The sequence below is a fragment of the Chiloscyllium plagiosum genome, chromosome 27 (assembly GCF_004010195.1).
Source record: "Chiloscyllium plagiosum isolate BGI_BamShark_2017 chromosome 27, ASM401019v2, whole genome shotgun sequence".
Taxonomy (NCBI): Eukaryota; Metazoa; Chordata; class Chondrichthyes; order Orectolobiformes; family Hemiscylliidae; genus Chiloscyllium; species Chiloscyllium plagiosum.
Genome location: NC_057736.1, coordinates 15,140,452 through 15,158,007, shown reverse-complemented (window position 1 = coordinate 15,158,007; position 17,556 = coordinate 15,140,452). Strand labels below are relative to the sequence as shown.

At 38.8% G+C, this 17,556-nt stretch overlaps 1 protein-coding gene across 8 annotated transcripts in view; it reads right to left on the bottom strand.

Annotated features, from left to right (window-relative positions):
- The window catches only part of LOC122563584 (ribosomal protein S6 kinase 2 alpha-like), a 214,021-nt gene that overhangs the window by 22,591 nt on the left and 173,874 nt on the right, over positions 1–17,556 (bottom strand). For 7 of the 8 annotated variants that reach the window (XM_043717500.1, XM_043717494.1, XM_043717496.1 and 4 more), the window contains 3 exons: positions 16,556–16,711; positions 9,115–9,276; positions 6,394–6,470 (listed from right to left, as the gene is read on the bottom strand). In XM_043717500.1, coding sequence (XP_043573435.1) covers positions 6,394–6,470; positions 9,115–9,276; positions 16,556–16,711 — 395 coding nt within the window. The remainder of the gene's footprint in view (positions 1–6,393; positions 6,471–9,114; positions 9,277–16,555; positions 16,712–17,556) is intronic. The other variant, XM_043717501.1, reaches the window with a different exon arrangement.

Below are 17,556 nucleotides of genomic sequence, written 5' to 3'. Positions count from 1 at the left end.
GGAATATGTGATGGTGTTTTTACAGGGGGCAGGGTGGGAGGAGGTGTAATCTAGGTAGCTGTGGGAGTCGATCGGTTTGTAGTAAATTTAATTAGGATGTACGTTTCCTCGCTGAGCTCGTAGATTTCTTCTCAGATGTTTCATCACCATGGTAGGTAACTTAATCAGTAAGCCTCTGGTGGAGCACTGGTGTTCTGTCCCGCTTGCTGCTTATGTGTCTTAGTCTGTTGTGGTGGGTGATATCACTTCCTATTCTTTTTCTGAGAGGTTGGAAAATGGGGTCCAAATCGAAATGTTTGTTAGTGGAATTCCAGACCTCTAGGAATTCCATGCGTGTCTTTATTTCGCCTTTGTCTACATTGAATAAACAGGTAGAAAACCAGCCACCAGGATACATGAACATCAACTAGCCACAGAAAGAAATGACCCACTCTCACATATCCTTACATATGGATGAGAAAGGACACCACTTTAAGTGGGACAACACATCCATCCTAGGACAAGCCAAACAGAGACACATATGAGCATTCTAACCAGAACTCTATCAATGAACACATTGACTTGGATTCCACTTAACACCCCTGAGAAAAAGAACAGGAAATGACATCACCAACCCAAGGAAACCCAAACACAAATAGAAAGCGGGCTACACCACCAGTGCTTCATCAGGCAGCATCTGAGGAGCAGGAGAATCGACATTTTGGGCATAAGCACTTCATCTAGCAAGTGATCAGTGTTTCTTTGGCTAGGATGATGTTTATTGATGTGAATAGGACTGTGGCTTTAATTAAAATCTATATGGCAAACCATTGCCTCAAGAATGAGATAATTGCATTTTGTTATTCTTCTTTAACTTAGACTTTGTATGCTATCAGCTAGTAAGTCTAGTTAAACTGCCTCCAGTCATTATCTCATAACCAACCATGAATAACAATTCACAGAAAACATTGAAACATCTCCTTCATGAAAGCACCTCTTAGTATTCCAGCTGAAAGATATAATAGTTTGCCATCTACTTTTGTCATATAGTTATTAGTGGGGTTGGAAATTCAGAGTAATTTAAATAGCAGCTTTTACCAAAAGCAGATTAAAATACAAATGTTGGTTCCACAATTTAGGTATTTATCTGCTTTGTTAATACACCCACACATGAATCTGCAGATGCACAACGCGTTTTACAGCTATTAAATTACATGCCTGAAAGAAACAGAGCCATCATCAGGTGCCTTTGAAAACTGAAATGATTTTCAAAAAAATTTACATTTTAATCATCTGCAACAATTTGCTCAAATTACACTTATGTGGGCAAAAGAGGCAGGCAATTTGTTCTTACCAAGATCTAACAGTAATGATTTTAATCATGAAAGAATCTGTTTTGTGCTATGTCTGAATGTGCGATATTGACCAGGCGACCAGAAAATCTCATCAGTATCTGAGTAGTGCAGTAAGACCCTCAATGCGTACCTCAATACCCAGAGGGCCGCAGCTTCATGCCTCATCTGAAGAATTATATCTCAAATCATACTATTTTCCAAAAAAACATGTTAAACAGTGAGTTGAGAAAGATGCCAAATAATACAGCACATTTTGAAGCACAAGCTTCTACTTAGATAGCAGAGCATCATTAATTGAATTAAACTGATACATACAGAAATTCAATAATGCTGCAGATAGATAGCAAGATAATTCAACACCAGAAATGTGGGAGCTAATTTTGCTCAAAGGTACCAAACTGCAATTTGTACGTAAGCATTTGGAGAAATCATGGCACCGAATTTAAATTATATTTTAATGTAGATTTTATTTTATTTTACAAATTTCTTGCGAAGCATGACACATTTTAATCCAGAACTCCATAACTGTATCATCACTCTTGTATATGTTGGAGTTCTCCTGCACAGAACAGGACATTGTTCAGCATCACCATTTGCAGCGATTAATGCACACTGTTGACTATATATATATATATATATATATATATAATTTAGTGATAAGGATAATCAGATACCAGACCACAAACAAATGGAAATAGGACTATAGGATTTGTTGGGCAAAGATAGACAAAAGCTCAGCTGATTTTTTTACCATTCACATGGTGTAATAAGGAAATGCTGATTTCATGACAATCAATTTCTAATCAATAATCTACAACTAGAGTAGGAGTAGGCAAGAAAACCCTTCAGTGGTAAAGATTATTGGAAACTGTAAATCTAAAGTCACCTGGTTTCCTAAGCACCTAGACTTAATTTCTAAAAGTCTAAATGGTAAAGTACAACATTAAAGGATAATAGCCACCGTTTGCAGCATCTATTTAATATAAACATAGAAATAAGGACATAGGAAACAGGGACCAGGAGTAGGCTTGGCCTGTTAGGGTAGTGTCATTCAATAAGATTGAAATAACAACAGAAATAATAGAAGCCGTATCTTGCCAACAAACACCCTCTTTGTTTACACATGGAAAGTCCTTAACACTAGTTCAGCTCCCTCAGAGCTTGCTCTCAGACTGTCAGAATGACTGACACTCTTCTTTTTATCTGTCAGTCAGGGCTCCCAGATTGGGGCTGTTAATCTGGTCCAATCAGGAAACTCATATGCTATGAGATCTGGCTGACCTCATTACACTCACTAGAAAGATCACTGTCTGTTATTCTGTTATATGACATTTCCTTCATTAACACAAATCTGGTGCACTGGCACGAGGATTGTATGATTTGCACTTTTTCTTCAACATGGAGTTTATAGCACCAAAACAGGTCAATGAGGCAGGAAACTGTAGAAGTCTTCTCCCAAGAGGGGGAAATGCAATGTGCCATCAGCAAGGTTGCAGGGAATTTTAACATATAGTCTCAAATTAGTTTCTCAAAGAATAAAAGACTAGAATATTTGTGCAGACTAAGTTTAGTAGATTGATAGGCTGCCAACAATAGTTTGTGGAAGTGGTTGAATAAAATTTAAGCACAATAATAAAACAAATCACAGATTGCAATGAGTCTGTAATTAGTGTACCTAAGATGCTGAGGGTGAGGTTTTGTTCATGTTAAAAATTTATATCTTAATCACCTCTAAATGCTTCACAAAAATTACTTACACAGGCATAAGAGGCAGACAGTTTGTGTTCAGCAAGACCTCACAAAAATAAATTAACAGTATGATTATCTGTTTTGTGGTATGTATCAGACTTGATAAGAGTTGGGATAGGCATTTTATTATAAGTCTTTTCTGATGTGTTATGGCACACGTTGGTGCAGGTGGAACATGAACCCAGATTTTCTGTGTCGTAAGATCCCTGAGACTTAGGCTATGTAGTCACAGGATAAGCAAGGTTCTAATAAACCAAAAATGCCATCAAATCATACCAGCTGAATTAAACATGAAAACTTTAAAGAAATATAATCCTGAAAGTAACTTGAGCAGTGCCGATACATGGACTTGCAAAACTTAGAAGAACTTACCATGATTTACAACATAAATAATAGGAAAAACAACTCAAGGCACCCAATAAATAAACCTTTAATATCAACTTGCAGAGATGGGAGGAGAAAACAGAATTGTCTAGCAATATTTCATTCCAAAACATGGTTATATTGACAAGATTCCTCCTTTTCCAGCTTCTTGCTGTACCTTTAAACCACTTTACCTCAGTGCTTTGCGAGAAGCGTTTTGTCATTTCATTTCCTACCTGTCAAACTAACTTGTGGGTTTTTATTCATGTGATGCACAAACACATTGTATACTCAGGTACTTGAAAACAGCTTTTAATAATTAGAAGAATGAATTCCTGACATACCCATAAATTTGTCCTGTGGTTCGTGGCTGTTGTCTGAAGCACAGTAGCAATTAACATGTGGTACATTTTCTAACTAACCTGTTCAGAGATGTTATAACACACCGCTGGAGCATGTAGATCTCCTGGCTCAGAGGTGGGAACACTACCATTGTGCCACAAGAGCCCAACTAACATGATATATGATGGTAATGACTATCACTTAAGAGTCATTTCTGCTGAAATAAAATCTATGCAGCGAATATGCACATGGAGCATAATTATCAAAACACTCATCTATATAGTTGTTGCACATCAGTAAAAGAAGTCTTTGAAGTGATTAGTTCAACCACCATTGATACCTTGACATGTTCTACAAAAGATGTTGGAGTAAAATTCACATATTGGGAAATGGTAGCATGACTAAAGAAAATCTGTACAAGGGGAATCTAAAAGCAAATAACAGATATAAATATTAAGTTTAAGAGTTTGATAAGAGGATCAAATACAGAACATAATTTTCAAAATTTCCACTGGCAGATGGAAGCTTCACAGCATTGTCTTTAGTCGTTCATGGGATATAGGCATTATTTGTTATAATTCTTAGTTGTCACAGAAGGTGGTGGTAAGCCAGTTTCTTGAACCGCTACAGCCTAGGGGTGAAGGCACATTAGGGTGCTATTAGGGTGATTTTGCCCTGGTTAGACTGAAAGTACAGCAATATAATTCCGAAGTTATGATGGTGTGCAAGTGGGGAGGGAGCCTGCAGGTCCTGGTGTTCTTGTGGATCTTCAACTCTTGTATTTCTAGGTGGTTGAGGTCACAGGTCTGGAAGACGTTGTCAAAACAGCCTTGAAAAATTGGTGCAGTACATTTTGGAGGTGGTACACAATGCTCACAAACTTTCTCTTGGTGGTAGCAGGGTTGAATATTTGAGTTTTCAGTGATCTTGGAGATGCATTAATTTATGTAATTTGGGAAAATGGACATCAGGCAAACATATATGGCAGTTGTTGAAGAAAGAAATGGCTTTCACTTAGTATTTGGAAGTAGTGAATAAGGTGAAAGGACCAGAGTTGTTCAGAGGAAAATGGCATAGCAAGGTGAAATTGTTGGAGTCTGCAATCAAATACTGGATAACTTAATGCATTGAAATGCTTCAGTTAACCAGGGAGAGTCAGCATGGTTTCATAACAGGTAGGTATAGCTGACAAACCTGATTGAAATGTTTGAAGAAGTGACTGTAGTAGTGCACAGGGGAATGTCTATGGATGTTGTTTATATGGACTTCCACAAACATTTGATATAGTCCCACAAATAAGACTGTTAACTAAGGTAGAAGCCAATGGAACTGAGGGAAAATTACTGACGTGGCTAAGAAATTGGTTGAGTGGTAAGTGACAGAAGAAGGGATGGTGGGTGGGTACTCAAATTGGCAAGATGTAAGCAGTGATATCCTACAAGGATCTGTATTAGGGCCCAATTATTCTCATTGTTTATAATGACTTGCATAATGGCATAGAAAGTTAAATATCCAAATTTGCTGATGACACAAAAGTTAGGCGGTACTGTAGATGGTGTTGATGATAGCAGAAAATTACAAAGGGAAATCAACAGACTAAGCAAATGGGCAAAACTGTGGCAGATACAGTTCAATGTAAGTAAGTGTGAAGTTGTCCATTTTGGTCACAAAAGGACAGATTAAGTTACTTCCTAGCTGGTATGAAGTTAAATGCAGAGACTTGAGAGTTCATGGTGCACAGATCTTCAAAAGGTCACCAACAGATGCAAAAAATAATCAAGAAATCTAACGGAATGCTTATCTTTATAGCTACAGGACTGGAGTATAAGGATGCAGAAGTTATGCTGCAGTTATACAAAACCCTGATTAGACATCATTTGGGGTACTGTGAGCAGATCTGGGCACCACACCTTAGGAAGGATAAATTGGTCTTGGAGGGAGTACAATGTAGGTTTGCAAGAATATATCTGGACTTCAAGCGTTAATTTGTGAGGATAGATTACACAAAATTAGGCCCATTTTCTCCAGCATAAAGAAGATTAAGAGGTGATCTGAATGGAGTCTTTAAGGTGGTAATAGGAAAAGACAGGAAAACGACAGGATAAATAAAGATAAACTACTTCCATTTATTGGGATTCTAGAACTAGGGGGCAGGACACAATCTAAGAATTAGGGCCAGAACATTCAGACAGGTGGTAGATGTTTGGAACTCTCCCACAAATGGCAGATGTTGGATCAGTTGTTCATTTCAAATCTCAGATAGACATGTTTTTGTTAAGCAAAAGTTTTAAGGGATTAGGCCAAAGGCAAGATTATGAAGGTACACCACTCATTGATGGACAGGAATGGCTCGAAGGGCTGAATGGCTTACTTCTGTTGTTATGTAATAGCAACAGATGGTTAAGGAGTCGGGCTGGTGACCCAGAAACAGTGGAGAGTGTACATGTTGGAAATCAAAGAACAATCAAATGTTCATTAATATTATAACTTGCATTTTATGAGACTGCCTTTAGTTTTTTTTTGAGATGGGGGTGTACAGTTACAAATGGATCAAGTAAACTCTTGGCAAAATACTGGCAGCATACAAAGAAAAAAGGTCACTCACCCGGCCAACATGGTGTAAAGTAAAACACCCAGACTCCATATATCACAGCCTTCATCATATCCTTGACGTTTGAGAACCTGGACACAAACACCTCCACTTACATTTTATTCACTGTGATATACTATTATTTCCCAATAAACATAATGTTTGAGATTTAACTCTTACAAACAATTACAGATACACAATACTTACGTGATGAGCCTAAGAGAATATATCATGGGATAAAATGTAACTTTTCACAACAATAATCCTATTCTACATTTTCTGGCCTGGATCAGCAACTCTGAAGTAAAGTGTCCAAACCAGGGGCTGCCCAAATACAGGTAGTTCAAAAAACTTTGATGTCTTACTCTTACTTCTTGTTTCATGTTTGAATTTCATGTCTTAGGTCAAGTCTTAACAGCTGTTCCTCGTGCCATTGCTTTATTAATTAATACACTTTGTCAGTGAACATCAAAATCTGTTATTGTTAATAATTTAGATAAATGCACATTTATATAAAGAGAGATTGATTTGGCACACAGACATCCAATTATGCATTTAACCAAAGAAAATTAAAAACTTTAAGTTACCATAAAAGCAAAGTAATGCAAAATACTGGAAATCTAAAATAAAAACAGAAAATACTAGAAATACACAGCAGCTGTGGAGAGACAAATGGTGGAATTTTAATATCAGTGATGGGGGTTTCATCTGCTGACCTGAGAGCTGAGAATACAGTTCATAAGCAAGAGGGAAATTATGGACGGGGGAGTGGTCTACAGCAAGGGTAGTAAAGTGTTTCTCAACATCCCAACTCCTTGCATGCCCTTCTTGATGTTGGGATCCTTAATCACCACTGAATGCCTTTCAATGAAGGTCGCCCAGAAGCCCTTAGTCTTTCCAGAGCCACACATCCATTTGCTGTTGCGGGAGTATCAGCGGTGATGAGAGGAGATCCTCAAGTGAGTGTTAAGTATCAACTTATATTCCCCCATTATCAGCACAACAGGGTGGCCACTCAAAAGCTTTCCTAAGGATTCTTGTGGCACAGTGGTAGTGTACCTACCTCTGAGTCAGGATGCTTGGGTACAAGTCCCAGTTGTTACAAGGGTGAGTAATATCATCTCTGAACACAATGATTAGAAAATATAAAAAGCTTTCCTACCATGGACTTAATGAGGCACAGGCGAGTAGACAGAAGTAACTAAAATTGCTACCCAGCTGCCTATTCAATGCCCTACTGTCCATCAAATTCTCCACAGGGAAAGACAGTAATTTATGATCATGGTTTCAGATCTGTGATTTTTCTTGCACTTTGACCTGCATATTGTTGTTGTAAATTGTTCTGTTTTCTTTGCTGGGTAAGTGAATAAACACACAGTTCATAAAAGCAATAAAGCTCAGAACATCCAATTTAACTCATGTTTATACTGAGTCAATTGATCTCAATCAGGGTGACAATTAGGTTTAGGTTCCTAGGATTAGCATTTTAGGATTGCAGTGCCACGTGTTGAAAGTGAGCCAGGTCCCTTCTACTAATCATCATTCAGTGCCATGTAAGTGTATACTCAAGTAGCTGTCTGTCTCTGCACATACTAAACATCAACAAAGTTTGGGTTCACAGCAACACCACTCAAATCTAAAAAAGCTGTTATTTCTCACTGTTAGTCAGTGATATAGGCTTCACTGGCTGGGCCAGCATCTATTTCCCATCCCCAATTGGCTTGAGAAAAGCATAGTGAGCTGAATCTTGAACTGATACAGTTTTTTTTGAAGTAGGTATAACCACAATGCTGTTACAGTGAGAGTTGCAGAATTTTGAACCAGTGACAGTGAGGGAATAACAATATAATTCCAAGTGAGGATGGTGAGAGGCTTGGAAGGAAGCTTGCAGCTAGTGATATTCCCACATATACACACTCATTCTTCTAGATGGTAGTGATTATATTTTTGGAAGGTGCTGTCAAAGGGAGCTTTGGCAAATTTCTGCAGTGCGTTTTGTAAATGGTATACATATGCTTCAGGTGGGCAGAACGTAGGTTTGTGGATGTGGTGCTGCATTTGTCCAGGCAAGTGGGAAGTATTCCATCATAGTTCTAACTTGTGCCTTGTAGATGGTGAATAGGCTTTGGGAAGTCAGGAAGTGAATCACTCATTACACAGTTCCTGGTCTCTGATTTCTCTTGTAGCCAGTTCATCCAGTTCAGTTCCTGGCCAACGGAAGCTCCCAGCATGTTGATAGTAGGGAATTCAGCAATGGTAATGCCTTGAATATCAAGGGGTGATGGTCAGATTTTCTCTCATTGAAGATGGTCATTGTCTAGCACTTGTGTAGCACAAGTGTTACTTGTCACTTATCAGTCCAAGCCAGGATATTGCACAAGTCTTGCTAAATTCAACATGGACTGCTTAGTATCTGAGCAGTCACAAACAGTGCTGAATGGTACACAGTCATCAACAAAGATCTCACTTCTAACTTTATAGTAGAAGGAAAATCACTGGCCAAGCAATGAAGATGGTTGAAGCCAAGGAAATCCTGCAGTGATGTCCTGGAGCTGAGATGATTCATCTCCAACAAACACAACCATTTTCCTTCATCCTAAGAATGGTCAGCATGGTAAGGTATTGGAGGGAAGGAAACTCCAAAATTCAGCACTACCTTTGAGACAGACTGGAAAGGAGAAAGTGGCCAAAAAAAAGGAGAAAAATAAACTCATCATGCTTAAAAACATTTCTCACCTCTGGAGCAACAAAATTGGCTGTATAGCAGGGAGTCATTAAGAGTCCATTGTCCGCCCTCAGCTGTTTAGCAAAACCAAAGTCACAGATTCGGATCGACTCAGGGTTACTTGACTCATCTACATACAAGATATTGCTTGGTTTCAGATCTCTGTGAACAACCTGCAAGAAAAAAACCATCTAATTATAGTTACTATTAAACAGGTAAAGTATATGCAGAGAGCTCTTCAACAGATCAAATCATCTTTCAAGATTTTGCTTAAATATTTTTCTCATGTAGCAAACTAAGATGGCAGTGCCAAGAGTAAGGATTATTTTCCCTTTGGTCATCTTCTGAGTATCACATCCAGACTTTGTGCATTCATTCACAGATGTAAGTGTTGCCAAGGAGATCAGCAGTTCCTGCCCATCCCAAATTGCTTATGAGAGAATGATGATCTGCCTTATTAAGCCACTGCAGTCCAGAATTCATGTACTATTCATAACAAAATAAACAAATTGACAGTGCAAATTTAAGTAAATAAAGAGTATATGATAGTCATTATGGAGGTAGGGCTACATGATGTCAAGAATTGAGTCCTGGATATTGGGGAGTATATGATATTCAAGGAGAAAAGGCAGGTAAGGAAAGGTGGCGGAGTAGCACTGTTAATCAAGGATGGCAATTGTGCAACAGGGCAGGACTTATGCACTTAATGGTAAAGTCTTGGGCAGTATTTTTGAGCAAAGAGACCTTGGAGTGGAGGTTTATAGCTCCTTGAAAGTAGGGTTGCAGATGAACAGGATAATGAAGAAGGTGCTTGGTATGCTTATCTTTATTGGTTGGTGCACTGAGTATAGGAGTTGGAAAATCATGTTGAGCCTGTACAGGACATTGGTCAGGCTAATTTTGGAATTCTGCATTCAGTTCTGCTCTCCCTATAAGAAAAGTTGTTGTGAAATCTGAAAGGATTTAAAGAAGATTCACAAAGATGTTGCCGGGGTTAGTGGGTTTGAGCTATAGAGAGAGGCTGAATAGGCTGGGGCTGTTTTCCCTGGAGTGGCAGAATTGGCAACCTTATAGAGATTTATAAAATCATGAGGGGCATAGTTAGGGCGAATAGCCAAGGTCTTTTCACCAGAGTCCATAACTCGAGGGCATAGATTTAAGGTGAAAGATTTAAAAGGGACCTAAGGGGCAATATTTTCACACAGAAGGTGGTGCATGTATGGAATGAGCTGCCAGAGGAAGTCATGGAGGCTTATACAATTATAATATTTAAAAGGCATCTGGATGGGTATGTGAATAAGAAGGTTTAGAGGGATATGGGCCAAATGCTGGCAAATGGGACTAGATTAATTTAGGATATCTGGTCGGCATGGATGAGTTGGACCGAAAGGTCTGCTTCTATGTTGTATTACTCTATGACTCTAGTGAGAGATGACTTTTGTTGAGGAGGTCAGGAGCTAGAATTGGTTTGGGTGGAGAGGAGGAATAGTTGGGGAAATAAATCACTGGTGGGAGTGGTCTACAGGTCCTCTAACAATAACCACCATGTTAGATGAAGTATCCATGAAATATATTAGGTGTTTGCAATTAAGGGAAAACAATAATTATGCATGATTTTAATCCAGACACAAATTGGATAAATCAGATTGGCAACTGTAGCCTAGAAGAGGAGTTCAGAGCATGGCTTCAAGATGACTTCTTCGAGCAGCATGTTCTGGAGCCAACAGAGAGCAGTTACATTAAGACTTGATATTGTGAAATGTGGTAAGATGAATGAATGACCTTACAGTAAAGACACCTCTAAGTGGCAGCAATTAGTCATGAATGAAGTTAACATTCAGTGTGAAAGTCTAAGACTATTATTTAAAAATAAAGGCAACTTTATGGGAATGAAAACTGAACTAGATAAGGTGAACTGAGATGCACACTGGGAGATAGATTAATAGAGAAAAAATGGCAGACAATTAAGGGGATATTTCAGAATTCTATGGGAAGACCTACCAACCATGGATAACTAAAGCATCAAGCATAAAGAGAATGTATATAATCGTGCAAGGACAAGATGGTAGATCAGATGCTTGGACAGAATTTCCAGAATGATAGAGAATGACGAAAAGCGTAATCAAGAGAATGAAATTTGCATAGGATGAAGCTTGTTAGAAATGGAAAGATAGATAGCAAGGGTTTCTAGAGATATTTAAAAGGACAAAGTTAGTAAAGTGAATGCTGGTCCTCTAGAAAGTGAGAATGTGACTATAAGAGCAGTGAAGATGGTGGATGAAATTAACAAACATTTCATTTCTGTATTCACTATAGAGGATATAAGGAAATCCCAGAAATTGCTGTAAATTAAGAGATGAAAGGGAGAGAGGAACTTGATGAAATTCGCCTTCGACTGTACCTTCCAAACCCATGACCACATCTATCTAGAAGGATACATGGGAACATCACCACCAGCAAGTTCCCCTCCAAATCACTCACCATCCTAACTTGGAAATATGTCAATGTTCCTTCACTGCTGCTGGGTCAAAACTCTGGAATTCCCTCCTTAAAAGCACCCTAAAAGCACATTCTCCCCGTGTCTGCGTGGGTTTCCTCCGAGTACTCCGGTTTCCTCCCACAGTCCAAAAATGTGCAGGTTCGGTGAATTGGCCATGCTAAATTGCCCGTAGTGTTAAGTGAAGGGTTAATGTAGGGGAATGGGTCTGGGTGGGTTGCTCTTCAGAGGGTCAGTGTGGACTTGTTGGGCCAAAGGGCCTGTTTCCACACTAAGTAATCTAATCTAATCTACCTGCAGTACATGGACTGCAGCAATTCCAGAAGGCAGTTCACCACTCCCTTCTCAAAGGCAACTCAGGACTAGCAATAAATGATGGCCAGCCACTGATGCCTATGTCCCATTAGTGAATAAATAAACATTGAGCAAACTGATGGAGCTGCAGGCTGACAAGTCCCCTGGTCATGATGGACATCATTCTCAGGTCTTAAGAAAGGTGACCAATAAGCTCACCAATGTGTTGTTAATTTTCTAAAATTTCCTTGATTCAAGGAAGGTTACATCAGACTGAAAGTACCACATGTAACTCCCTTTATTCATGGAAGAAGGCTGACAGCAAACAGTAAGCTATAGGTTAGACATCTGTTGTGGAAATGTGTTAGAATTGACCATCGAGGTTATAGCTGCACACTTGGACATCAAAGTAGTTGGGAAGTCAGCACGGTGTCATGAAAAGGATATCATGTTTAACCGATTTATTAGACTTACATGAAGGAATAACATATTCTTGGATAAAGGGAAGTCTGTAGATGTACTATACTTGGATATCCAGAAGACATTTGACAGGAAATCACAAAAACGTTCATTACGCAAAGTAAGAGCTCATGGTGCACAGGTACATATCAGTATGGATAGAAGACTAATTGATTGGTAGTGCATGTGAATGAGTCTTTTTTTGATTGGCAGGATGTGATTAATGCAGTTGCAGTGGTCTGAGCTGGGGCCTCAGCTTTTTACAATTTTATATCAAAGACTTAGATGAAAGGAGAAGGCATGATAACTACATTCATAGATACAGGAGAGTGCATTGTGGAGAAGACATAGGAGAATGCAGATATAGATAGGTTGAGTGAGTGGACAAAAATTTGGCAGATGGAGTATAATATTGAAAAATGTTAACTTCTGCATTTCAGCAGGAAAAATTAAAAAAAAAGGATAGTATTACAAAGATAGCGAATGATTTCAGAATTCTGAGGTGCAGAGGGACCTGGGTGTTTAATGCACGAATCAATCTGCTTGTATTGAGGTACAATAAGTAAACAGGAAGGTTAATGGAATGCTTTTCTTTATTTCCAGAGGAATTGAAAAGTAAGGATGTCATGTTTCATTTATACAGGGCACTGGTGAAACAACATCTCAAATATTGCGCAGCTTTGGTCTCCTTAATTAAGGAAGGATGTAAATGCGTTGGGAGTGGTTTGGAGGATATTTACTATATTGGTGCCTAGTCTGAGCAGGTTGTCTTATGAAGTTTGGACATTCAGGGCTTATTTTCACTTGAGTTTAGAAGAGTGAGGGTCAACTTGATTGCAGTATACAATATCCTGAACAGTCTTAATAGATAGACGTGGAAAGGATGTTTCTGGCAGCTGAGTCCAGAACAAACTGGCGCTGTGTAAAAATTAACGATTGCCTTTTTAGGATAAAGATGAGGAGAATGTTTTTCAGAGAGTTGTGACTTTGGGACTCTCTGCCTCAGAAGGAAGTTGAGGTGGTCACTGAATGTTTTAAAGGAGGTAGATTTGATTCTGGTTGGGCAGGGGTATCAAAACTTCTTGGGGCTAGATATCTGAGGATTTGCAAATGGTGCTGAATATTGTGTAATTGTTAGTGAACATCACAAATTCCAGCACGGAAACGTAGGAGATAGGAGCAGGAGTAGGCCTTTGACCCCTGGAGCCTGCTCTGCCATTCAATAGGATCATAGTTTATCATCAGGCTGAGTCCCCTAATCCCACCCTGTTCCCATATCCCTTGATCCCTCTAGTCACAACAGGTATATCTATTTCCCTCTTAAAACACAATGTTTTGGCTTCAACCACTTTCTGGAATAGCGAATTCCAATGGTTCGCCATTCTTTGGTGAAGAAATTTCTCCTCATCTCAGTCCTAAAAGGTTTATCCCTTATCCCTAAACTATGACCCCTGGTTCTGGATTCCCCAACCATCATGAATAGCCTTCCTATATCTACTTTTCCAGTCTTGTTAAAGGTTTCTGTGCAATTCGCACCTCATTTTTCTAAACTGGTGCATGTATGGAATGAGCTGCCAGAGGAGGTGGTGGAGGCCGGTACAATTACAACATTTAAAAGGCTCTCAATGGGTTTATGAGTAGGAAGGATTTAGAAGAATATGGGCTAAGTGCAGGCAAATGGGACGAGATTAATTTGCGATATCTGGTTGGCATAGACGATTTGGACCGAAGGGTCTGTTTCTGTGCTGTACGTCTCTATGACTCTATGAATACAACCCTAATTGACTCAATCTCTCCTTATATATCAGTCCTGCCACACCAGGGATCAATTTGGTAAACCTTTACTGCACTCCCTCAAAAGCAAGAACATCCTTCCTCATGTAAAAAGACCAAAACTGCAAACAATATTCCAGTTATAACCTCAACATTCCCTGTATAATTGCAGCAAGACATCCTGTTCCTGTAGTCAAATCCTCTCACTTTGCAAGTTAACACAGTTTGCCTTCTTTACTGCCTGCTGCAACTCCAAGCTTGCTTTCAGTAGCAAATGCACAAGGACACCCGGGTCTCATTAAATATTCCCCTCTCTCAATGTACAGCCAACAAAATAATAATCTGCCTTCCTATTTCTGCTAGTAACATGAATAACCTTACCTTTATCTACATTATACTGCAACTGCTATGCATTTTCTCACTAACTCACTCAGTCTGTTCAAAACACATTGCAACATCTCTGCATCCTCCTCACAGCTCATCCTTCCACTCAGCTTTGTGTCACCTGCAAATTTTGAGATATTATGTTTAGTTCCCTTACCCAAATCATTAACATATAGTGAATAGCTGGGGTCCTAGTACCAATCCCTGATATACCTGACTAGTCACAGCCTGCCATTCCAAAGAAGACCCATTTTTTCCTACTCTTGGCTTCCCGGCTGCTAGCCAATTTTTAAACCATCTCATAGACTTCCCCCAACCCACGTAGTTTAATTTGTTCTTATGTGGGACTTTTATCAGTTCAAATAAATCATAGCCACTGGCACCACTGATAAATTCTAAAAATTCTACATCCTCAAAGAATTCCAGTAGATTTGTCAAACATAATTTCCTTTTTTTCAAATCCACCCTGTTCCTGATTCTACCACTGTTTTTATATTGCTCTGCAGTTGATAATGGACTCCAGCATTTTCCCCAATATTGGCATCAGACTCATTGGTCTATAACTCCATTTTCTCTCTACTTTTCAAATAGTTAGGCTACATTAGCTACCCTTCAATTTGTAATAACTGTTCCAGAGTCTAGAGAATCTTGGAAACTGACCACCAATGCATCCACTATTTCGAGGGCCACTTCCTTACGTAGTCTGGGATGTAGATTATCAGGTTGTGCTAATTTATCAGCCTTCAAGCCCAGCATTTTCTCCAAAACCATTTCTCTACTAATATAGATTTCCTTCAGTTTCTTCCTCTCACTAAACCCTGTGTTCTCATAAATTCTGGTGTGTTACTTCTGTCCTCCCTTGTCAATATAGAAACAAAGTATAAATTTAGTTCATCAACCAATTCTTTGGTCCCATTATAAATTGCCCTAATTCTGACTTTAAGGGACCTACAGTAGTTTATCAATCTATTTCTCTTTACATACCTATAGGAACTCTTACAGTCATTATGATGGAAGGAAAGTTGTTGATGATATTGTTGAAAATGCTTTGACCTAGGAAATTACCTTGAGGGATTCTTGGATTGTTGTTCAAAAGATATGGCAAGTGGGACTAGTTTAGTTTGGGGAAACATGGTTGGCATGGATGAGTTGGACTGAAGGGTCTGCCTCCATGCTGTATCATTCTATGACCACTATAATGACATTGTCTAGAGTTACATCTCAGCTGGATAAGGTAAACAGAGCAGCTGTCCTTCCCAAAAAGACATTGGTGATCCAGATGGATTTTTATGATAATGCTTTCATGGTGATCATTACTGTTGACTAACTTTTATTCTAGATTTTATTAGCTGAATCAAAATTCTACCAACTACAGTCATTGCAAGTCATGTTAAGATGTCACCACATTGCTGTTACGTAGGAAGTTCCAGTATTTTAAACCAGCAGCAAAGGAACACTGTTATATATTAGAGACAGGACAGTGTACAATTTAAATCGAGAACTTAGATGCGCCAATGCCCCCCATGTATTTAATGTTTATCTGGGTTATGGAGAGGATTCTGCAAGATCTTAGCTTCTAAATTTGATGTTGATTAACAATTTAGGAAAGTTAGAAATCACACAACACCATTTTATAGTCCAACATGAAAGAAGTGAAACTATCATAGTATTCTAACAGATGAAAGCCTCAACAAACAATTAAGGTATTATTCAATGTATAATTTCAGTTATATTACACTGTAAACTTTTCCTATAAATTCTGTGTCTGACAATTGTGCCCTCCAAAACCACCTGATGAAGGAGCGAGGCTCTGAAAGCTAGTGTGCTTCCAATTAAACCTGTTGGACTATAAAATGGTGTTGTGTGATTTCTAACTTTGTGCACCCTAGTCCATCACCGGCATCTCCAAATCACAACTTAGGAAAAACATTTACACAGTTTGAGAAAGAGAATACGGAGTGGGATTAATTGGATAGCTGCTCCAAAGTATCTAATTTACACTAAACCAAAACCAGATTCCAGCACTGGGTACAGAGATCACTTACCCCTTGAGAATGTAGATATTCCACTGTTTTGGCAATTGTATGAAGAAGAGCACTTGCCTCCCTCTCAGAGAAACCTTTCTGCAGTATTTTGTCCAGTAATTCACCACCTCTCATTAGCTCCGTCACCAGGTAGATGTATTTACTATCATTGTAGACCTACACATATACCACCAGGACAAAAGAAAAGACTGATCAGAAAATTCTTGAATCGTTACATATAGTATTCAGTTTTTTTCACTGTTGATCTAATTTTGTAATGATTATTTTCTCTATTTGATTCTCTCTTATGGCTGAGACTAATTCACTAGCAGATTTGTAATTAAGCACTCTTATATGCTCCTGGCCATTGACACCATAGTATGAATTAGGCAATTGACCACAGCATTTGCTTGACAGGGTCATTGCTTCTTGTTCTGAAAGATGAGAGCAGATACAGACTAATTTGCTTCAATGACTGAGCAAGCTAAAATGAACAATTTTAAAAGGACCTACTATTAGCTTCCTCCCTTCCTGTATCCTCTCTGCAGAACCCTGTCCCTTCCTCTTCCTACATTGTTGGTACCAATGTTTACAATAACTTTCTACTGGTCACTCTCGCGTTTGAGAATATTCTGCACCCTCTCTGAGACAGCTTTGACCCTAGCACCAGGAAGGCAACACAACATTCTGATGTCTTGTTGTCGGCCGCAGAAGCTTCTGTCTGTGCCATAACATGTCAGACCAAGTTGATTGGAAATATTTTAAATAAGATCTTTGATATAAAATGGAGGTAGTTTGATTGCGATGGGCAAGAACTCATCTGAACCTTGCAGTCAGTTGACATTGCTGCACTTTCCAGCAAAACTGAATAGTTTTCTGGATTTTTATTTTCTCATCATCAGCCCGTAACACCTAGACAATTTTAACGCAGAACTGCTGTCCTGGATGAGTTTCTAATTCACAGAATGTTTGCACCTAACTTGCAAAACTTAGTTTCATAACAAGCAATATAAATATGCAAT